At 38.2% G+C, this 17816-nt stretch overlaps 1 protein-coding gene across 1 annotated transcript; it reads right to left on the minus strand.

The window, feature by feature from the left end:
- Positions 1-1577: 1577 nt before the first annotated feature.
- Positions 1578-5219, minus strand: LOC121299183 (alpha-1-antitrypsin-like). The gene is made up of 5 exons (XM_041226799.1): positions 5094-5219; positions 3941-4682; positions 3366-3633; positions 2262-2409; positions 1578-1863 (listed from the first exon to the last, which is right to left on the minus strand). The coding sequence occupies exons 2-5, from the start codon at positions 4656-4658 to the stop codon at positions 1672-1674; spliced, it is 1326 nt and encodes a 441-aa protein (XP_041082733.1). The 5' UTR covers positions 4659-4682; positions 5094-5219; the 3' UTR covers positions 1578-1671.
- Positions 5220-17816: the final 12597 nt, after the last annotated feature.

Raw genomic sequence — 17816 nt, forward strand, 5'->3', positions numbered from 1 at the left:
GGTGAATGCCTGTTGGGTCCCCGTCCACCAGCAGAGGGTGAATGCCTGTTGGGTCCCTTTCCACCAGCAGAGGATGAATGCCTGCTGGTATCACTTCCCCCACCATCATGAGGAGAGGAGCTGGAGCTGCTCCTGGTGCCTGGTCTCTGTGAGTGTTGTTCCTGCTGTTGCTTACTTCTTTTTCCTCCCTTTCCATGTCTTGTTTCTTTTTGTTTCATGATCAATCTTGTTGATCTCAGTTTATCTTCTAAAAAACTTTGTATATCTGATGTAATTGAAGCAGACAAATTCTCATCATCAGTACTAGCGTAATTAAAGGACACAGCTTTCCTCCTTTTGTGGTAATTGAAAATGATTAGGGTCGTTCCACAGGTAAACTCTTCCTTGCTTGTAGTCAATTTCATCCCTTTTATATTTTTTCAGTTTGAATTGTTTCAAATCAGTAGTGAATTTGCCCAAATCCTGTAAGTTTTGTTTCAAATGGCAATTTTAATTCAGTCGCTTGCATTTGAGAGATCTTGGCTTTCATTTTGTCTAATTCAGACTGTAGACAATCCTTTTCTCTTTTTGTTTCTTCAATTATAAGTAATAGCAAATCCAAAGAATATTTATTTAGAATAGATTTCCATTTATTTTTAAACTCCATATTGTCTTGGCTGAAAGAAGGGAATTTTTTGATACGCAATCCTCGAGAGATGTGTACCTTTCTCCAATAATCCGACAAAGTAAAAATATGCCAATGGAATTTAATTTATTTTTCCATCAGTTTCTTTAACATCATTGCTTTTCAGGTCATCATCTGGGGTGCATTAGAATAGTTGGAATAATAACACATCTGGAGTGAGACAAGTTTTTTTTTTTTTTTTTTTTTTTTTTTTTTTGAAATGAAATGTGATGTATGTATGTCCTAGTAATGTACGGAACCGCTAAAGGTACATGGTGTAAAAAATTCAAATGGGAGGATACTATCTTATGCGTAGGATTTACTATCTTGTGTGCATGACATAATATGTTGTGCACACAATTTACTACAGTATTTCGTGCTCACGAGATAGTAAGTTGTGTGCACAAGAGATTACCCTCCCTTTTTAATTTACACCATGTCCCTTTAGGGGTTCCGTAGTAATGAGATAATTGAAAGGAGACAAATAATATGTTACACCCAATCATTTAAACGTTATAGATCTTTCTTATCCATTCATGACAGTGACTCTTCTACACTTCTAAAGGATACATGTTAGGCTGTTTCAGAGAACTTTTGAATCCTCAGCAACCCATTAGTGCCTACACACGTTTTCAAGTTTTTTTGTGTTTAATATCCATTGTTTTTACACTGGAAGGCTGATTTTAAACATATTTTTATGCAATGGAAAGCAGAACCCTCCGTTTAGATTGTAGTCCTGTCTGTTAATCTTGTGTTGGCTGCTGAGCAGTGGCCCAATGTTGGCCCAACCAAGGAGAACATATGCACAAGGGAAATATTTCAACCTTTAGAATCGAATGGATAACATAATTATTTATCATGATCTGTAGCTGTTCCCAGTCCTAGCAAAACAAACTTCAATGGACGACAGTCACAACTGCAATTTTGTTTTTAATATCACTTCCAGGAAAGAACACACAAAAAACAGTATGCAGTATTAATGCTTCGACAGAATATGAAAACCAGTTTTATTTTTCAGAAGGATTGGCTATTTTTCCCATGAAGAGTATGCTCTTGGTATTGCGATTGCTAATCACAAGCAGGAAAGGCCTGTCAAATTTCAATGTCAGAGGCATTGAGATGGCTATTATTTCAACACCAGTGGCCGCCGCTGCCTCGGTTCCCTTCTCATCAATATCTATCGCTGCTTTGTGAACAATCTGCAAAGAAACAAAGTTAGATGTTTATTATGCAGATTAGTATTGAAACAGTTATGTTCCTGTACACTTTTATATACAAAATGTGTATCACAACCGTATATGTGATCAGTCTTCAAACCATAAATTGGGCAGATGCAGAACCATACTTACATAATATTGTATTTCGGTTGGGCTATCTTGGATAGATTTTATATATATATATATATATATATATATATATATATATATATATTATATATATATATATATATATATTATATATACTGTTTCAATGACATGGTATTTTACAAAATACAAAGTTATACTCAGCAGATAATGAAGAATTCAAGAATAATAACTGTTGTAAAATATTGTCATATAAGCACTATTTTAAAGACTAGTATAAAACACTTTATTACCTTAGATACTTTGAGCTTCACCTTTTCACTTATTCCTGACAGGTCTGCTCTGTCACTAAACACATCCGTAATGCCCATCTCAGACAGTACATTTTGAAGTGAATAGGATGCAGAAATTGCAAATTTGGGCAGAATAATTTGCCGATGACTGTTAAGTAAAAATAAATTGAGCACAAGTATTAATAATGTTGTACTGATTTCTTTGATTAGTTTACTTGACACTTTATTTAATCTGAAATGTTATTTAATCTACTGTACATTTTCATTGTAATGGTGGCACATCTTATTACTGCCATTGTAATAGTTAATGGAAAACATTTTACAAGTAAAAAAAGAAACCATATAAAGACATTACATCTGTGCTAAGGGACAAGTTATAAAGTAAAAGTTAAACAAGATGCAATTAGTATGTACTTAGTATTAGCCAACTAAGCACTACAGAATCCAAACACATTGCAATAACTAGTAATTCATATAAATCCCTAGTACTGTATGTAGTTTCATGAAAATCCTAATTTTCTAAATGTTTTATTTCTTCAACAAGGAGAACACTATTTTTTCTGCCTAGATTGCTAATTCCATATTTTTGTATTGGGACTGTGACATGGAGCTGGGTCGGTGTTAGTGTGAAAATGTGTGTGCCTGTGAGAAATCTGCTGTGACGCGCAGTGGAGATACGTTGCTAAACAACCAGCTGAGTGGCAGGCTGGCCCTGAGGGGAGGGGGGAGAGAGAGAGAGAGAGAGAGAGAGAGAGAGAGAGAGAGATGGTTTACATCCAGGAGGGAAGCGTCCGCTCTGTGGGAACAAGCCCTTTAACTGCAAGACAAAACCTGTGAAGGCGATTGCCCAGCCAGAACCATCGGAATGGCCCGGAGTCGCTTGGAGGCCAGGACTTCGGAAGCAACAGAACAGAAGTAGGTCAGTCCTGTACTTGGACAGCTGACCTGCAACTGAAAATCGGTTGCAAAAGGGACTGGATGTACATGGCAACATCCCTCAAAATAATGCTGCTGCAATTGAGTAAATCTATCATGTCTAAACATTTTCAAATAATAATTCCAGTAGTAATAACAACAATATCGACCATTGGTTTGCAACGTTACCTTCTTTGTACACTTTTGTGCCATTTTTTAAAATGCTCTTTGCTCCAAGCCTCTTCCAGATGTTTCATTCCTTTTTGAGGCATGAGAAGCATCAGTGAGGCATTTCCAGTGTACGGGAGCTTCAGCACATCAGTGGACAGCTCTTCATCGTGATAAACATCAAACATGCCAATTTTGGACATCATCTGAACTGGAACTGTTTCATTGTCATTCACATGGAAGATATCTTTATGAGTTAATTCAGGGTTAAAAGGCTTTTCCCATTTACCTATGGATATAAAGCAAGGATTGTTAGTGCTTATATTGTCAGGTATCAGTGAAATGCGGAATCTAAATGTTGAAACCAAAAGTTTGAGTTAATACTGTGGCTACTCCCCATCAGTCCTTGGTGGACATACTGTACTAGACACCTAAAGAGATTGTACTTTTTTATTTATTTACTATTAGTAGTCGTAGTAGTAATAATGTTTTATTCTCTGGTACATATTCATAATTTTAATACAGTATTTAATTTCTACCTGTCAAACTAAAAGAGTACATGACATTAAATAGTGTGCACAGAATCCTTCTCTTACCTTTGAAAAACATGTAGCTGACTAGAAGCATTACACTTTCTGGACTCAGGTCTTTGATTAACTCAGTGATTTTGCCATGGGTTTTGTCCTGCACATACTTATTTATTATGTCCATTGTCTCAATGGTGTTTTTGAAGTTGACAGTGAAGCCCTCTGAGTGGTAAAAATGTTTAATGTCCTCCATAAATTTGGGAATCAGCTTGAAGCCCTCATGCACATACACCGCACCCCCTGTGGATAGCTCCAGCTCTGTCTGCAGGTTGAGTATATCCAAAATGTGTGCAAAGGCTTTGTTCACTTCTATTTCGTTGATCTTTGTATCATTGAATCCAAGCCCTTCAAAAATCTGGCTGTGTGTTGCACCCTTCGCACCCAATGACAACATTGAAAGAGCCATGGAGATGCTCAGGGGAGAGTAGAAGATATTTTTTGATTCCCCATTTTTCTGGGAGGCCAGTTGTTTATATAATTTGAAAGCAAATTCAGCATTACCAGCTCCAATTTTATGAAACACAGTCTCATCACAACGATGGTGGTGGTGCTGGTGGCCGTGGCTGTGTCCATGGCCGTGACCATGGCAACCGTGACCTTGCTGATGGTGACCATGGTGTTGCTGCCCATGGTGATGGTGGTCATTTTTATGTTTGCCATGGTGGTCGCAAGTGACAGCACTGCAGAGCAGAGATGCTAATAAACACACATACAGCATTGCACCCATTTTGGTTACCTTACAAAGGGCTACCTATAAAGACATTATAAAATAACTGAAGTCATCAGTGAGAGTATATTAAATGCAGGTTATCCACATGGCTAAATTGTAAGCACAGAACTGAGGTTTCAACATATTAAACAAGATTAACACAATAAAACATTGTCTGAATAATATTTTAACTTATTCTTTCTGCAACTGTGTTTGGTTAGCTTTTCCCACCATGTGAGTAAACATTTTCAGTATGCCTACCTTGTAATATCTTAATTTCATTAATTCCACCAATGAGGATATTGTAAATAATTATTTTAAAATCAGTACAGTTCAATTAAATCAGTTTTACTTTAAAAATAGTAAAGACAAATAGCTTTCACAATACAAATCTCCAGTATTTATTGGCAATTACAGATAGATTGTGGATATCCTAAGGAGTTGTGCACTTACCTTTGAGTGTTACTTCACTGACCCTGGCTATTCCTCCTCTCTTTTTATACTCATCTGAACAGATTATGAAAGAGGAGCCTGTGTGCATTAGCCAGTCAGCAACCTCTCGACCATACTCTACTTTGCAAGTACTCTAGTTTGCTGTCCAAAAGAACAAGGTCAAGCAATCAATACACATTAGTGCAGTAGAGGCTGGTGAACTTTGTGGCAAGTGGGGCGTTAAAATACTGAATCCAATAAGACGTAAAAATTATACTGCAATTAATATAACCTGATGCTTCCAAGCTATGGTGAATGACTGTGAAGTAAACCCCCATTCAAAGATCAAATAAAAATAATAAAAAAAAACAGTAGCACAACTGTGCCACTTAAACGACTTAAATCACTAACAAAAACTGCTAATTGTGGACATCAATTGATTTTTAAATGTATATTATCGAGTACAAAAGTTAGCATGAAAACGTTTTGTAGTGGGGTCCTGGGGAAACACACTGAAGCAGCAATTCAGTGCAAAATTGAATTTGTACATTGCATGTTGGAAAAGTGACCGGAAAAAAAAACGAATAAGAATCAAAACAATCAATATTGATGGATGCAGCATGATCTTTCCCACAGACTTTTGGGGATAGTAGTTCCACCTACTAGTATGTGTGATATATATATATATATATATATGTGTGTGTGTGTAAATAAAACATGCATCTTAAGACTAGTCTCGCATTATACTAATGCAATCATACAACTCACAAAAACAGCATTCTATGAACACACTTAACAAATTAATATATTCACCAATGTGGTGACTAATATAAAAATACATTAAATATGACTAATAATATCATATGTATAATTACTTAATGCAAAGAAGGTAAATAAACAACACTCACCTACTTATACAGGAATTTTGCCCTGCGATTTTTAAGGGCAGCAAATTTGTCTGGTTCTCAAGTTGAAGTCTGGTATCTTCTCCTGGATCAGTTGTTTCTCTATTGACAACAAATGTTTTTATCCTCTTCAGCGTTGAAAAACATCTCTCGGATTCCACCATTGTTATGGGGGTTGTGATGAGTAATGTTACAGTTTCTGAAAATGTATCCAGAATATTATTTTCAAGAAATAACCGAAATAGTGCCATAGCAACACTAGCACAACGGAATTCTGTCTTACCACATATTACAGAAAGTTCAGTGTGCAGTCTTTCTTTGTTTAGCATGGGATATGCTTCCACTGTGTAGGCTAATGCTTGCATTGGAAAGCTTTGGCTGTGTCTTTCAAACACGTTCCTTTGCAATAACTTTGCACTCTCCAGATGTTTTGTGAATGCAAAGCGTTCATTTGCATTGACAATTATTATGTAACACACTTCTTTCGCAACTTGCTCTGCGTCTGCTGGGACACTCTGACTCTCCTGGCAATTCTGAACCAAATAATAAATCCCCTGGTCTCGCGAATAGCATTAGATTCGAAATTTTCTGATCCTTCTATTGTTTTAAAGCATTCAATGTGGTACTCTCTGTGCTCGTAGACAATATTAACTGTTCGAATATTAAAGTTAAAACGCGTTGCTGCCCCTCTCGGAAGCCTGCGGCCTACTATAGAATCCAGTACCTCAGTTCTCTTCGGAGAGTGGGAAAAGAAAGCTAGAAGGCAAGACAAATCGCAAAAGAAAATTCTAACTTGGGAGATTTTAGATACAGCTTTCTTCATGATTAGGTTTAGCTGGTGGGCATAGCAATGCACATAATGTGCATTAGGGTATGTGTCCATTACCTTCCCTTTGAACTGTGCCACTTTCTCCACGCATCACATTAGCACCATCATAACTTTGAGCAATCAATTTTTGTTTATCACACTGCTCCAGGAAAACCATATCCAATTGATCAAGCAAAGCTGTGGCTATTGTTTCTGCAGAATAGTCTTGTAAATGTGTAAAACTGAAAAATCTTTCAACAACTTTGCCGTTTCTGTCAATGTACCTGTAAACTACTACTGACCTACACTTTGTCGACACATCAGTTGTATCATCAGCTTGTATAGCCACATATTCGGTGCTTCTCAGCTGCTGGACAATGTATTCCCTAGTCACGTCAAGCATGCAGTCCAGTAGTTCATTCTGTATGGTTTTCGAAGTGCCTTTAAAAACTATTGAAGTTTTCACATGCTTCTCCATTTCACTGTCTATACTGGATACAAAATCCACTAGGCCCCTAAACACTCCAGGATTCTAAGAGGACTCTGGTTTATCATACCCACGTAATGCCAATTCAAAAGAGCCACAATACTGTACACAATCGATTAATTTACATAGAATGTACCGGTTCCTTTCAACTTCCTCATTATGCTTTTTAATCCCAACACGATAACTTTCGTCTACCTGTGTTACAATGTTAACACTTCCGAACATGGCCAGCTTTATTGAGTTGTCTAAGTTGTTTTTATACTATTCATGTTTTTGTAATTTTTTTCTGACAGATGTTTTAAGTTATTCACTCACGTTTGTGTCCAAGTCACTTCACCGCCAAAAAGCAAGCAGGGGAGAACACAATTCAGAACACCGAATTTCTAGAAGCATTGCCACAAAGCCACTTTTTTTCTTGTACCATGCAGTTGTAAACCTCCGAACATATTGCTTACCCCTGTCTTTCGAGGACTGCTCCAGTATTAAATCAGGCCGATGGGGTCCTATTTTTTTTAATCTGAAGTTTTTCTTCATAACTCTGTTGTCCCAAGAATGGTTTCGCTAATAACTCTTCAACCGTATTCATCTTGCCTACTCCTTCAAATGAGCCAAACGGAAGCATTTACAGTTGACAAGACGCGACCTACCATCTCCTAGGTAACAGGAGCTAGGGCGGTGAATCTCACATCCCAGATCCCCATTAAAAACTGTGTTGTCAGCATTTGAAGGATGTGCAACAGTGCGCCGAAGAAAATTGCCCTGATATGGCTTTGTGATTTACATTTAGTGCCTAATACAGTATACACATACACTCTAAATACTAGAATATATATATATATATATATATATATATATATATATATATATATATATATATATATATATATATATATATATATAAAATGGGCATTTTAAATACTCTATCCTGATTAGTCAAAATAGGTCACATGGGGGGGTTGATATTATAGCATATCACTACGGGTCGGCACTTTTTTCAAAAACGGGCAAATCACTGGCAGATATCCATACACTAGAATTTAAAAACAAAAATGGCAGACATATTGGAATTTATCGCAATAAACATGACCGACGAGATTTATGTAAATGTTGAACTTTTGGGAAACTGAAGTGTACATGAGATATTGAATGAATCTGAATCGGGCACCAATGATTAATTAAAGTAGTGAAAAAAAGCAAAAGTATTCAAACAAATTTAAAACTCGCCATTCTGATCACTCTGTTCCTTCTTCCTGAACTACGGCGTTTCCCGATCACATTTTCAAAATAAATAGTTTAAAAAATAACTTTTAAACTTTGAGCTTTCCACAAAAGATTTTAGTCTCTCTTAAAAGAGTCTTTGGGGTTAAAAGACGTTTTGTTGCCGTTGCCCCCACTGTCCGTTCTGCGGTCTGCCTACCTGCTGCCACTGGACCCACCCCCTGCGCAGCTGTGTGATCTGATGCTGAACATTTATAAATTCATCAGTTCCTGCCATACCTTTTAAATGTGTCCAGGTAAGATGGTATAATGACTTCTGCTGTGCCCTGCATGGTTTTAAACTGTTTCTTAACAGTTGTCCAGTAGTTCTCCATGTTATCAAGCTGTAAATTTCAGTCAGTTTGATAAGTAACCGGGTATTCCGTGCAAATAAAGTCTTTCTCACCACTGTGAAGCTGTAGCACAATCTGTTTTAGATACTTCCTGTTACTACCCCGGATAACAAAGGATTATTAAAAAAAAACGCACTCTCACCTTATACTATTGCAGGTCTTGTGCGGAAGGGTTGCTTGATTTAAAGGCAGTCTTATTTGTGCTACGTGATTTAAAGGCAGACTCATTTGTGCTGTGTCATGATGAAAATGGGCAGTAATATTTTATTTTAAAATGTAAGGAATAAACAAAGAATTACAAAAAGTGTAACGAATCAAAACTGTACTTTCAATGGCAATGTTCAATTCAACACCTGAAATTATTTTTTAATGAATGCATTTTTGGTTTTATTTTCTTAATGTTTGAAGGGATTATTTTTTCTAAGGTCAGGCAGAGGTGAAGGGATATTTAATAAAAATTACTTTTTTGTTAATTAAAACATGTTTTTACATTTTTTTTTTTTTTTTTTTGTTGATCCATTTTATAAGCGCAATAAGGCACTTCAGGGTGTGGGATATACTATAATATCCACACGTCCCGGGTGGTTAAAACCTCTCAGCTTTGCCTCGTGCCTTATAACGCACCTGGGGCGTGTGGATATTAGAGTATATCCCACACCCGGTCGTTTGTGTGTGTGTGTGTGTGTGTGTGTGTGTATGTACTGTGTGTGTGTGTGTGAAAGTGTGTGTGTGTGTGTGTGTGTTTGTGTGTGTGATTCTCTTGCAGTATTTTATATATATTGCTATATAATTGTAACAAGATGCCCAGTATTCAGACCCCTGACCAATTCTCCACCACCATCATATTACTGAATTACAAATGGTACATTGAAATTTCATTGTGTTTGATATTTTATTTTTAACCACTGAAACTCAGAATCAGTTATAGTAAGGTGACATTGGTTTTATGTTGGGAAATATTTTTAAGAAAAATAAAAAAACTGAAATATCTTGCTTGCATAAGTATTCAACCCCTGTGCTGTGGAAACTCCCAGTTTGCACCGATGAAAGAAGTTGCCCTAACGAGGACACAGTTACCTTACCATTGGCCTCCATCTGTGAACCATTAAAGTTGCTGTCACATTTTCTGGATAAAAACCCCACTGTTGAAGGATCATTGGTAAGGCTGTGAATCCGAAGGAAAATGAAGACCAAAGAGCATTCTACAGAAGTTAGAGATAAAATAATACAAATGCATAGATTAGGGAAAGGGTACAATATAATATCCAAGTGTTTGGATATCCCAGTGAGCACAGATGGATCAATAATCAGGAAGTGGAAGCTGCATCACACCACCCAGGCACTGCTAAGAAAAGGCTGTCCCTCAAAACTCAGCTCTCAAACAAGAAGGAGACTTGTGAGAGAAGCCACAGAGAGGCCAACAATCGCTTTGAAAGAGCTACAGAGTTCAGTGGCTGGGAGTGGAGTAATGGTGCACCAGTCAACCATATCAAGAGCTCTGCATAACACTGGCCTTTATGGGGGGGTGGCAAGAAAGAAGCCATTCCTCAAAAAGCACCATCTGAAAGCACGTCTGGAGTTTGCCAGAAAGCATGAGAGTGACCCAGCTGCGATGTGGGAAAAGGTTTTGTGGTAAGATGAGACCAAGTTTGCGCTTTGCGTTTTGGCCAAAAAACTATGTGTGGTGCAAACCTAACACTGCCCATGCCTCAAGACACACCATCCCTACAGTGAAGTATGGTGGTGGCAGCATCATGCTGTGGGGATGCTTCTCATCAGCAGGGACTGGGCATCTTGTTACAATTGAAGGAAGAATGGATGGACCAAAATACAGGAAAATACTGCAAGAGAATCTGCTTCAGTCTGCTAAAAAACTGAAGCTTGGGAGGAAATTCACCTTTCAGCAGGACAATGATCCCAAGCACAAGGCCAAAGCAACATTGGAGTGTCTCAAGAACATAAAGGTGAATGTCCTACAGTGGCCCAGTCAAAGTCCTGATCTCAATCCCATTGAGAATCTGTGGCACTATTTTAAAGTTGTGGTCCACAAGAGTCGTCCAACCAACCTGAACAACCTGGAGCAAATCTGCCAAGAAGAATGGCAACAATTATTTATTTTTGTTTGTCAATAAAAGTGTTGGGGTGGTGCCAACACTTCCTCTTTTTATTTTATGCATAATTTTTATTATACTTTAATTTGTAGGATTTACATGGATTATCTTGCAATCATGCCTCAACCCTGACCACTCTGGGATGAGGGATCAATTTCATTTCCATATCCATCCAATGCTATATTTAAGTGTAAGTGTATTTAAGTGTAATTATTTGACTTGATAATCATCTTAGAAATGCTGGTATTGTTTTTAAATTGTGGGTTAAATTAACAACATTTTAAACAATGCCTGTGTATATGTTTGTACAACAACTATACAGCTAAGAAATTATAATCATAAGAGTAATTAAAATCAACACGATACAGAATGAAAGCACAACAACTGTATTTGTATGGGTTTGATTTGCAATCAGATTTCCAGGGTCAACTTTTATTGTGAGGCTCCTAATACTCATGCAAGCCCATATTAAAAGTCACTGTAGGGTATATGTTTATTTTAAAAAGTTTTTGACAGTAATTGAGTATTTGCCAAAAATGCAATTATGTGGGGTTGGATATGGTATTCTGCAAAATTACAATACAGATAAAAATTAATTGGTGCAGGTGGAAATATATATTTTTTTGTTAGAATACAATTAAAATGTAACAACACTAAACACTTTATTCTGTAAATAAACTCTCATTTATCCTTCTATGAGTTCTGTTTAAATCATAATAAGAAAATATGTGCCATAGGTACCTTATGGAGCAGTGTCACCTTGTCTAATTATTTACAAAAATTCTGCAGTTGCCAAATGTTCTAGCCAATGTTCATAAAATTATTCCCAATTCTGCTTTGTATTTAAAAAAAATGCAAACAAAAAATACAGTTTGTAAGTTGTTATGGTTCGTTTTTGTTAAATAACCTTGGGTTTAATCAGATTGCAACAGTTAGCCACGGTAGATTGCACCCTTGCCTTTAGAATGAGGGCAAGCTCCAATTATACCCTCTTCTTAGTGCCAATACTGTACTTGCAAAATACAGACAGAATTACCTGTTAGTTTTTTTAATCTCTTGCAGTGTATCTTCATGCACAGTTGTAAGTAGTTCATCCATAGCTTTTGTACCATCCAAATAAACAAAACAAAAACTGCTGTGAAAAGATAAATAGATAAATAAAAGGTGTCTACAATATATATATTTTTTTCTGTTGGATTAAAACATATAACAGTTATACTGTATGTGTATCTTGTTCAAATATTTTTGGTGGCAAACTTTTTTTCAAATTGTCTTTGAAAAGCTGTAAATATTTCTTCATTATTGTTAATTTAGCTTGTTTTTATTTTGCTTTTTTTAAATTTTTTTTATCAAAGTTGATTTGGTAATTACTGTATGCAGTTCACTGTACCTAGATCCGAAATGTGGTCATTATTTCCTTTCTGTTTTTCAAGTACATGGGCCACACATGTCCATCAAAGTATCCAGGAGGGTCCGAGGCACACACACTCTTGTACTGACAATGGGGGAGTTTCCATGTGTGGCGACAGCTCGAGAGGATCAGGTTTCTAGCTGAAAATAACGGCCACAGGAAGGGATGGTAAATCTCATTTACTCGTGAGCATGTCGTGAAACACAGGAAATCCATGGCCATTTCCATTTCACAACGCTCGTATGTGAGGATTCCGAGATCCGGATGGTGAATTTTCTTTTAACGTCTAAGTGCCAGACCGCTCTCATTTCAGGTTTTAAATACTGATCTCTTTTCTGGGATGCCTCACGGCCCTAATAAGTTGCAGAACAATCAAATCAGTCTTTCTAAGCCTTGTCTTGAATAAGGCTAGGCAATAGGAACACAAGAAATGGCATCCCTACATGCAAGTTTTGATTAAATGTATACACAGGAAACGTATCTTGTACTTGACAGTATGTACACCACACTTTGCTTGCTTACAGTGGTGGCCACGTTTATTGCATCACCCCATTATCTTTACAATTACTGCTTTATAATCACCATATAGTTAGTTTTACTATAGACTTTTTTTTTTGTTACTGTTGTTTGCTGTTCGTGGTTATGTTGAATTCTATAACTGCAAAATTATTGAAAGCTAGGAAATATACAGTACATTATGTATGCTAAAAATGAAATGCATTTTATTTGTTTGCTTTACTGTCCACATTTATTGCAGTTGTACACTATAGTTAGTTTTACTGCTTTGTTGTCATTTATACTATAGTTTGTTTTTCTGTATATTTTTTTGTTGCCTTTTGTTGTTATAATATTGTTGTTGTTATAGTAAGTTTTTCTGTAGACTTTAAAAAAAAATAAAAGTTATTTGTGGATATATTGACTTTTATTTCTCTTCATAATGCAAATTGAATCTACAAGGCAGAGCCTAATTTTCTTTGTCATTATTGCAATAGCATCTCACTGGTAAAGACATTCCTAAATGAGGAGCTCCCAGGTTGGCAGTCAAAGTTTTTTCTCTTTTTTTTTTTTTTTTTTATCACAGCCCCTATACTAAGAGAGCATAAAAGAGTAAAACATTTTCAAATAAAAACATTTAATCAATCGAAGGCTGTTTAAATTAATTTGAAATTGCACTGGGTCAATATGACCCAAAACATAACAGATGTACCTAAAATCTGAACATAATAGAGGGTTAATTATCTAGTGGTGTTGATGGCAAACCATCAAGGAAAAAATGAATGACTGCTTTAAAATAACAGAAAACTGCAACTGGTAAACAGTAAGAAAGTAGTAGACACTAAAGTCAGTTTCTCTTGATTTGCTAAACCTTTCTGCCACCCACTTTCCATGGATTGGTCAGCCAAATCATACCAGCATCCAGTGTTTGCTCTGTTCAAAATTACAACATGGGAGATATGGCAGGACGAAACGCAAATACTATTGAGTTTGAACATTGTGTTCCATTCTGTTAGTATTTGTCAAAATTGGACATTGGGTGTTTCCAGGTTTTCCAAAATAATTGAACTTATGATACATCCTATATGAAAAAAGTCTTTGAAGTATATTTACATCTGTACAAAAACAGCCATCAATAAAGGGACCAACCATATAAATGGGTGAAATTCTCAACAAAAAAAGTGCAGGTATTCATCTGCACAGCTATCCTTCCGTTCAAGCTCATCCAAAACTCTGCTGCCCAACTGGTCTTTTCCCTTCCTCAGTTCTCCCACACCACAGCACCGCTCCACTCTCTCCACTCCCTATCGCCGCTCGCATTCAATTCAAAACTCTTGTACTCGCCTATTGCTGCCTTGACCTTTCTGCTCCCTCCTATCTTCAGACTGTTATTGAATAGAAAAAAAACATGCATGATAAAAATAGTCAAACAATAACCAAAAAACCAAAGGCAACATTTACCCACTAGAAGCTTTCAAAACAAGCCTACAGCACTGATCAAGAAGGAGTAGTCTAAAAGTCGCATGAGAGACTCATGCATTACCTATTCAATGTTATCTGAAGTTCAATGTACAAATAAAATGTCAGTTCATATAATTTGTTTTAGAAAAATCAATATTTTAATTGCCGTTCCAGTACTATACCACTAGTAAGGTTGGTGGTACAGCCAGCATATTTTATTTCAGCCTTGGATAAAAAACATACTACAATGTTTGATGCTATACCCATCCTTTTTAGATTTTTTTTATTAGGAAATGATTCCACACATGTGACTTTGCTTTGCAGAATTTAAGCAACTGTGTGCTTCTGCCATATTTTCTTTTGTGTTAGCACTGCTTGCATTACGAGTTAACGCAGGAAATGATTATCTCACAAGAATTTCCCTGTATCAGTTTTACCAAAAATACAAAAAAAGAGAAAGTGAACATTTTGCAAGGCCGAGAGAGAAGAGGAATGACCACAGAGGTCAGAAGAAAGAGGTCTTCAAATATGCAGGTGACATTGTTACATTTTGACCGAATACAAACCCTTATGTTTGTTCATATCCATCTCCATTTTGTTTTTTACAAACTTTGCACGAACAAATGGTTATTTTATTTGCAGAATAATTCATTGTATGTACTACAACACAATGAGACTTTATACAGGAATAGAATAGAATTTATTTTCTGTTGCTTCAAATGATATGTTCTTCTTTTCAGGATGCTCCCTTCTCTTTTAATGATTCCAGTCTTTTTGAGTTGCTCTGATTGCAATTATTCAATTATTGTGTTTAATTCACTTTCTGATATATTCTGTTCCAAGGTGCTCTGAGTTTAGAAGCAGATCATGAGTTGTATTTGACAGATTATCTATCAACATAGAAATATGTAACACAGGCTGGATCATCAAAGTGTCTGTATGGTTGTAAGAGCCTGGACATCTAGTGAACAACTACTGTGAATCAAGTTTCCTTGTATATTGCTCTTGTCTTTCCCCTGGCTAATCAGTTGTTCTAGCGACCGACCTGCTTGGATTGTGTTTTGCTGTTTGCACTAAGAAGAAAGAAACTAGCGATTTTGGTAAGTACAATTGAATGCTTGTTGCTGATGTAACTACATTAGCTGGTTGAAGGCATTCATTTTCTAAAGTGTTTAGAACTATGGTTGATTAAAGTCAATTTAGATAGCATGTAAACTGGACCAGCTCTAGACCTGCAAGACAGTATAAATTGGCAAATAGTGTCTAAGAAAGCCAGCCATTTCATGCGCCAGCCGTCGAAGGGGCACACATCCAAGGGCAGTATGAGCTATGTCAGTCTAAGGGCCACACGTCCAAAGGCAGTCTGAGCTGTAGCAGTCCATGCGAGGACAGGTAGAGCAAGGACCTTTTCCAAATCTCTCCACTAGAGGCCTAATTCTAACTTAACATTAGCTGTATTTATGTAACGTTGTAAAAGTGGTGTTGTTTTACTTGTGTGATCTACTGTTTGTGATTAGTACCAGGTGAGTTTGGTTAAATTGAATGAGGTTGATTTGCAATTTGATTGGTTTCCACACAGCGTTTTGTAGTTGCTTGAGCCCACTACTGCTGTACCTATCTGACTCACCTGTCCTGCTATGACTGCCTCTCAATTCCTTGTTATTCTGTCCTCTCACTCCTGTCCTCTGTCCTCTTTCCGCCACTGCTCTAACCCCTCTAACCTCGTCCCTCTGCCTCTACCCTCCTGCACGCTCTCTGGTGACGTCTGAAACTCATTCTTCTGCTATCAAGGCTGATTTAATCTATACCTTTGCCTTCCACCTCTCTCTCAATGTCCTTGCTCTCGCTGAAACCTGGCTTTTCTGATAACACTACTCCTGCTGCCCTGTCCTCTCTCTACGTCTCATACTCTGCATCTCACTGGATGGGGAGGGGAGGACTGGTCTTCTCTCTCCCTGCTTACTTTTTTCTGTCCTCTCTGACCTATCCTCACTCTCTATTAACACCTTTGAATTTCATGCTGTCCAACTATTCTCTCCCTGTCAACTCCTGCTAATTGTACTGTACCATCCCCCTGAACCTCACCCTTACTTTCTAGATGAACTCAACTATCTCCTCTCCTCCCTCCCCTATCTGTCTACCCCAACTGTCCTGTTAGGTGATTTTAATATCCCTCTTTCCAACCCCACCCACTCTGCCAGATTCTTTCCTCTCCTTCACTTCCACTTCTATCTCTCTCCATCCCCTCCTACCCACAAAGCTGGCCGTCAACTGGACCGCACCTTCTCCAGGTACTGCCACCCCCCAAGCCTCTGTCACACCTCTGGACATCTCTGATCACAATTTCGTCTTTTTTTCTCTGTCTTTCCCCTCTCTCCCTACTCCACCTACCCCCACAGTCACCTCCCGTCGTAACCGCTTTTCCTCCCCTTCTGTCCTTGCCTCCACCGCTCTATCACCTCCCTCCTAACGCCTCCTCCCAAGTCTCTGTAGGCTCTCCTACCTTCACCCTCTTCTCCTCCCTCTGTCCCCTCACCTCCTAACCTGACCAACCCTCCACTCCCCAACCCTGGCTCTCCTCTGTGTTCTGCGCGGCAAGAACTAAACTGCGTTTTGTTGAAAAGAAATGGAACAACCAATTCCCCTACTGTCCTAGACCTCTACTGCTCTCTCCTCTCCTCCTCCTCCTCTACTCTCTCCTCTGCTAAACGCTCCTATTTCCAATCTATTATCCAATCCTCCACTAACAATCCCCGGAAACTATTCTCTACCTTCTCCTCCCTCCTCAACCCTCCCCCTCCCCCTCCTCCTCTCTCCTCTATCTCCTCTGATGACTGCCTCTTTCTTCTCCTCTAAAATCTCTGATATCCACAAACTCTAACACCTCTCCCTCCCCCCAGCCCCTGCTGCTCCAACCCCAACACCCTCTGTCTCCCCTACTAACTCACCCTCCTTCTCCTCCTTCTCTCCCCTCTCAGACACTGACCTCTCCTCCCTTCTCCAGGACCACAAACTCAGCACATGCACCCTGGAGCCCCTCCCCACTCAACCCTTTTAAGCTGCTGCTCCTGCCCTACTCCCCTTCATCTCCTTCCTTCTCAACGCCTCTCTCCTCCCTGGCCTCTTTCCCTCTGCCTTCAAACAAGCCTCTATCACCTTCTTTTCCAAAAAACCTACCCTCAACTGCACCTCCCTCCAGAACTACGGTCCTGTCTCTCTCTTACCCTTTCTAAAAGCCTCTGCTTTGCTGTCTAACCACTCTCTGCTTGACCCTCTCCAATCTGGTTTCCATTCTGGTCACTTCACTGAAAGTGCTCTAGTGTCTGTCACTAACTCGCTAAACTCTGGCCGTGCTGCCTCTCTCCTCAGTCCTAATTCTTCTTGATCTCTCTGCTGCCTTTCACACTGTTGATCACTCTTTTCTCCTATCCTCCCTCACTGACCTGGGCATCTCTG

This window comes from Polyodon spathula, chromosome 2, assembly GCF_017654505.1.
Source record: "Polyodon spathula isolate WHYD16114869_AA chromosome 2, ASM1765450v1, whole genome shotgun sequence".
NCBI lineage: Eukaryota > Metazoa > Chordata > Actinopteri > Acipenseriformes > Polyodontidae > Polyodon > Polyodon spathula.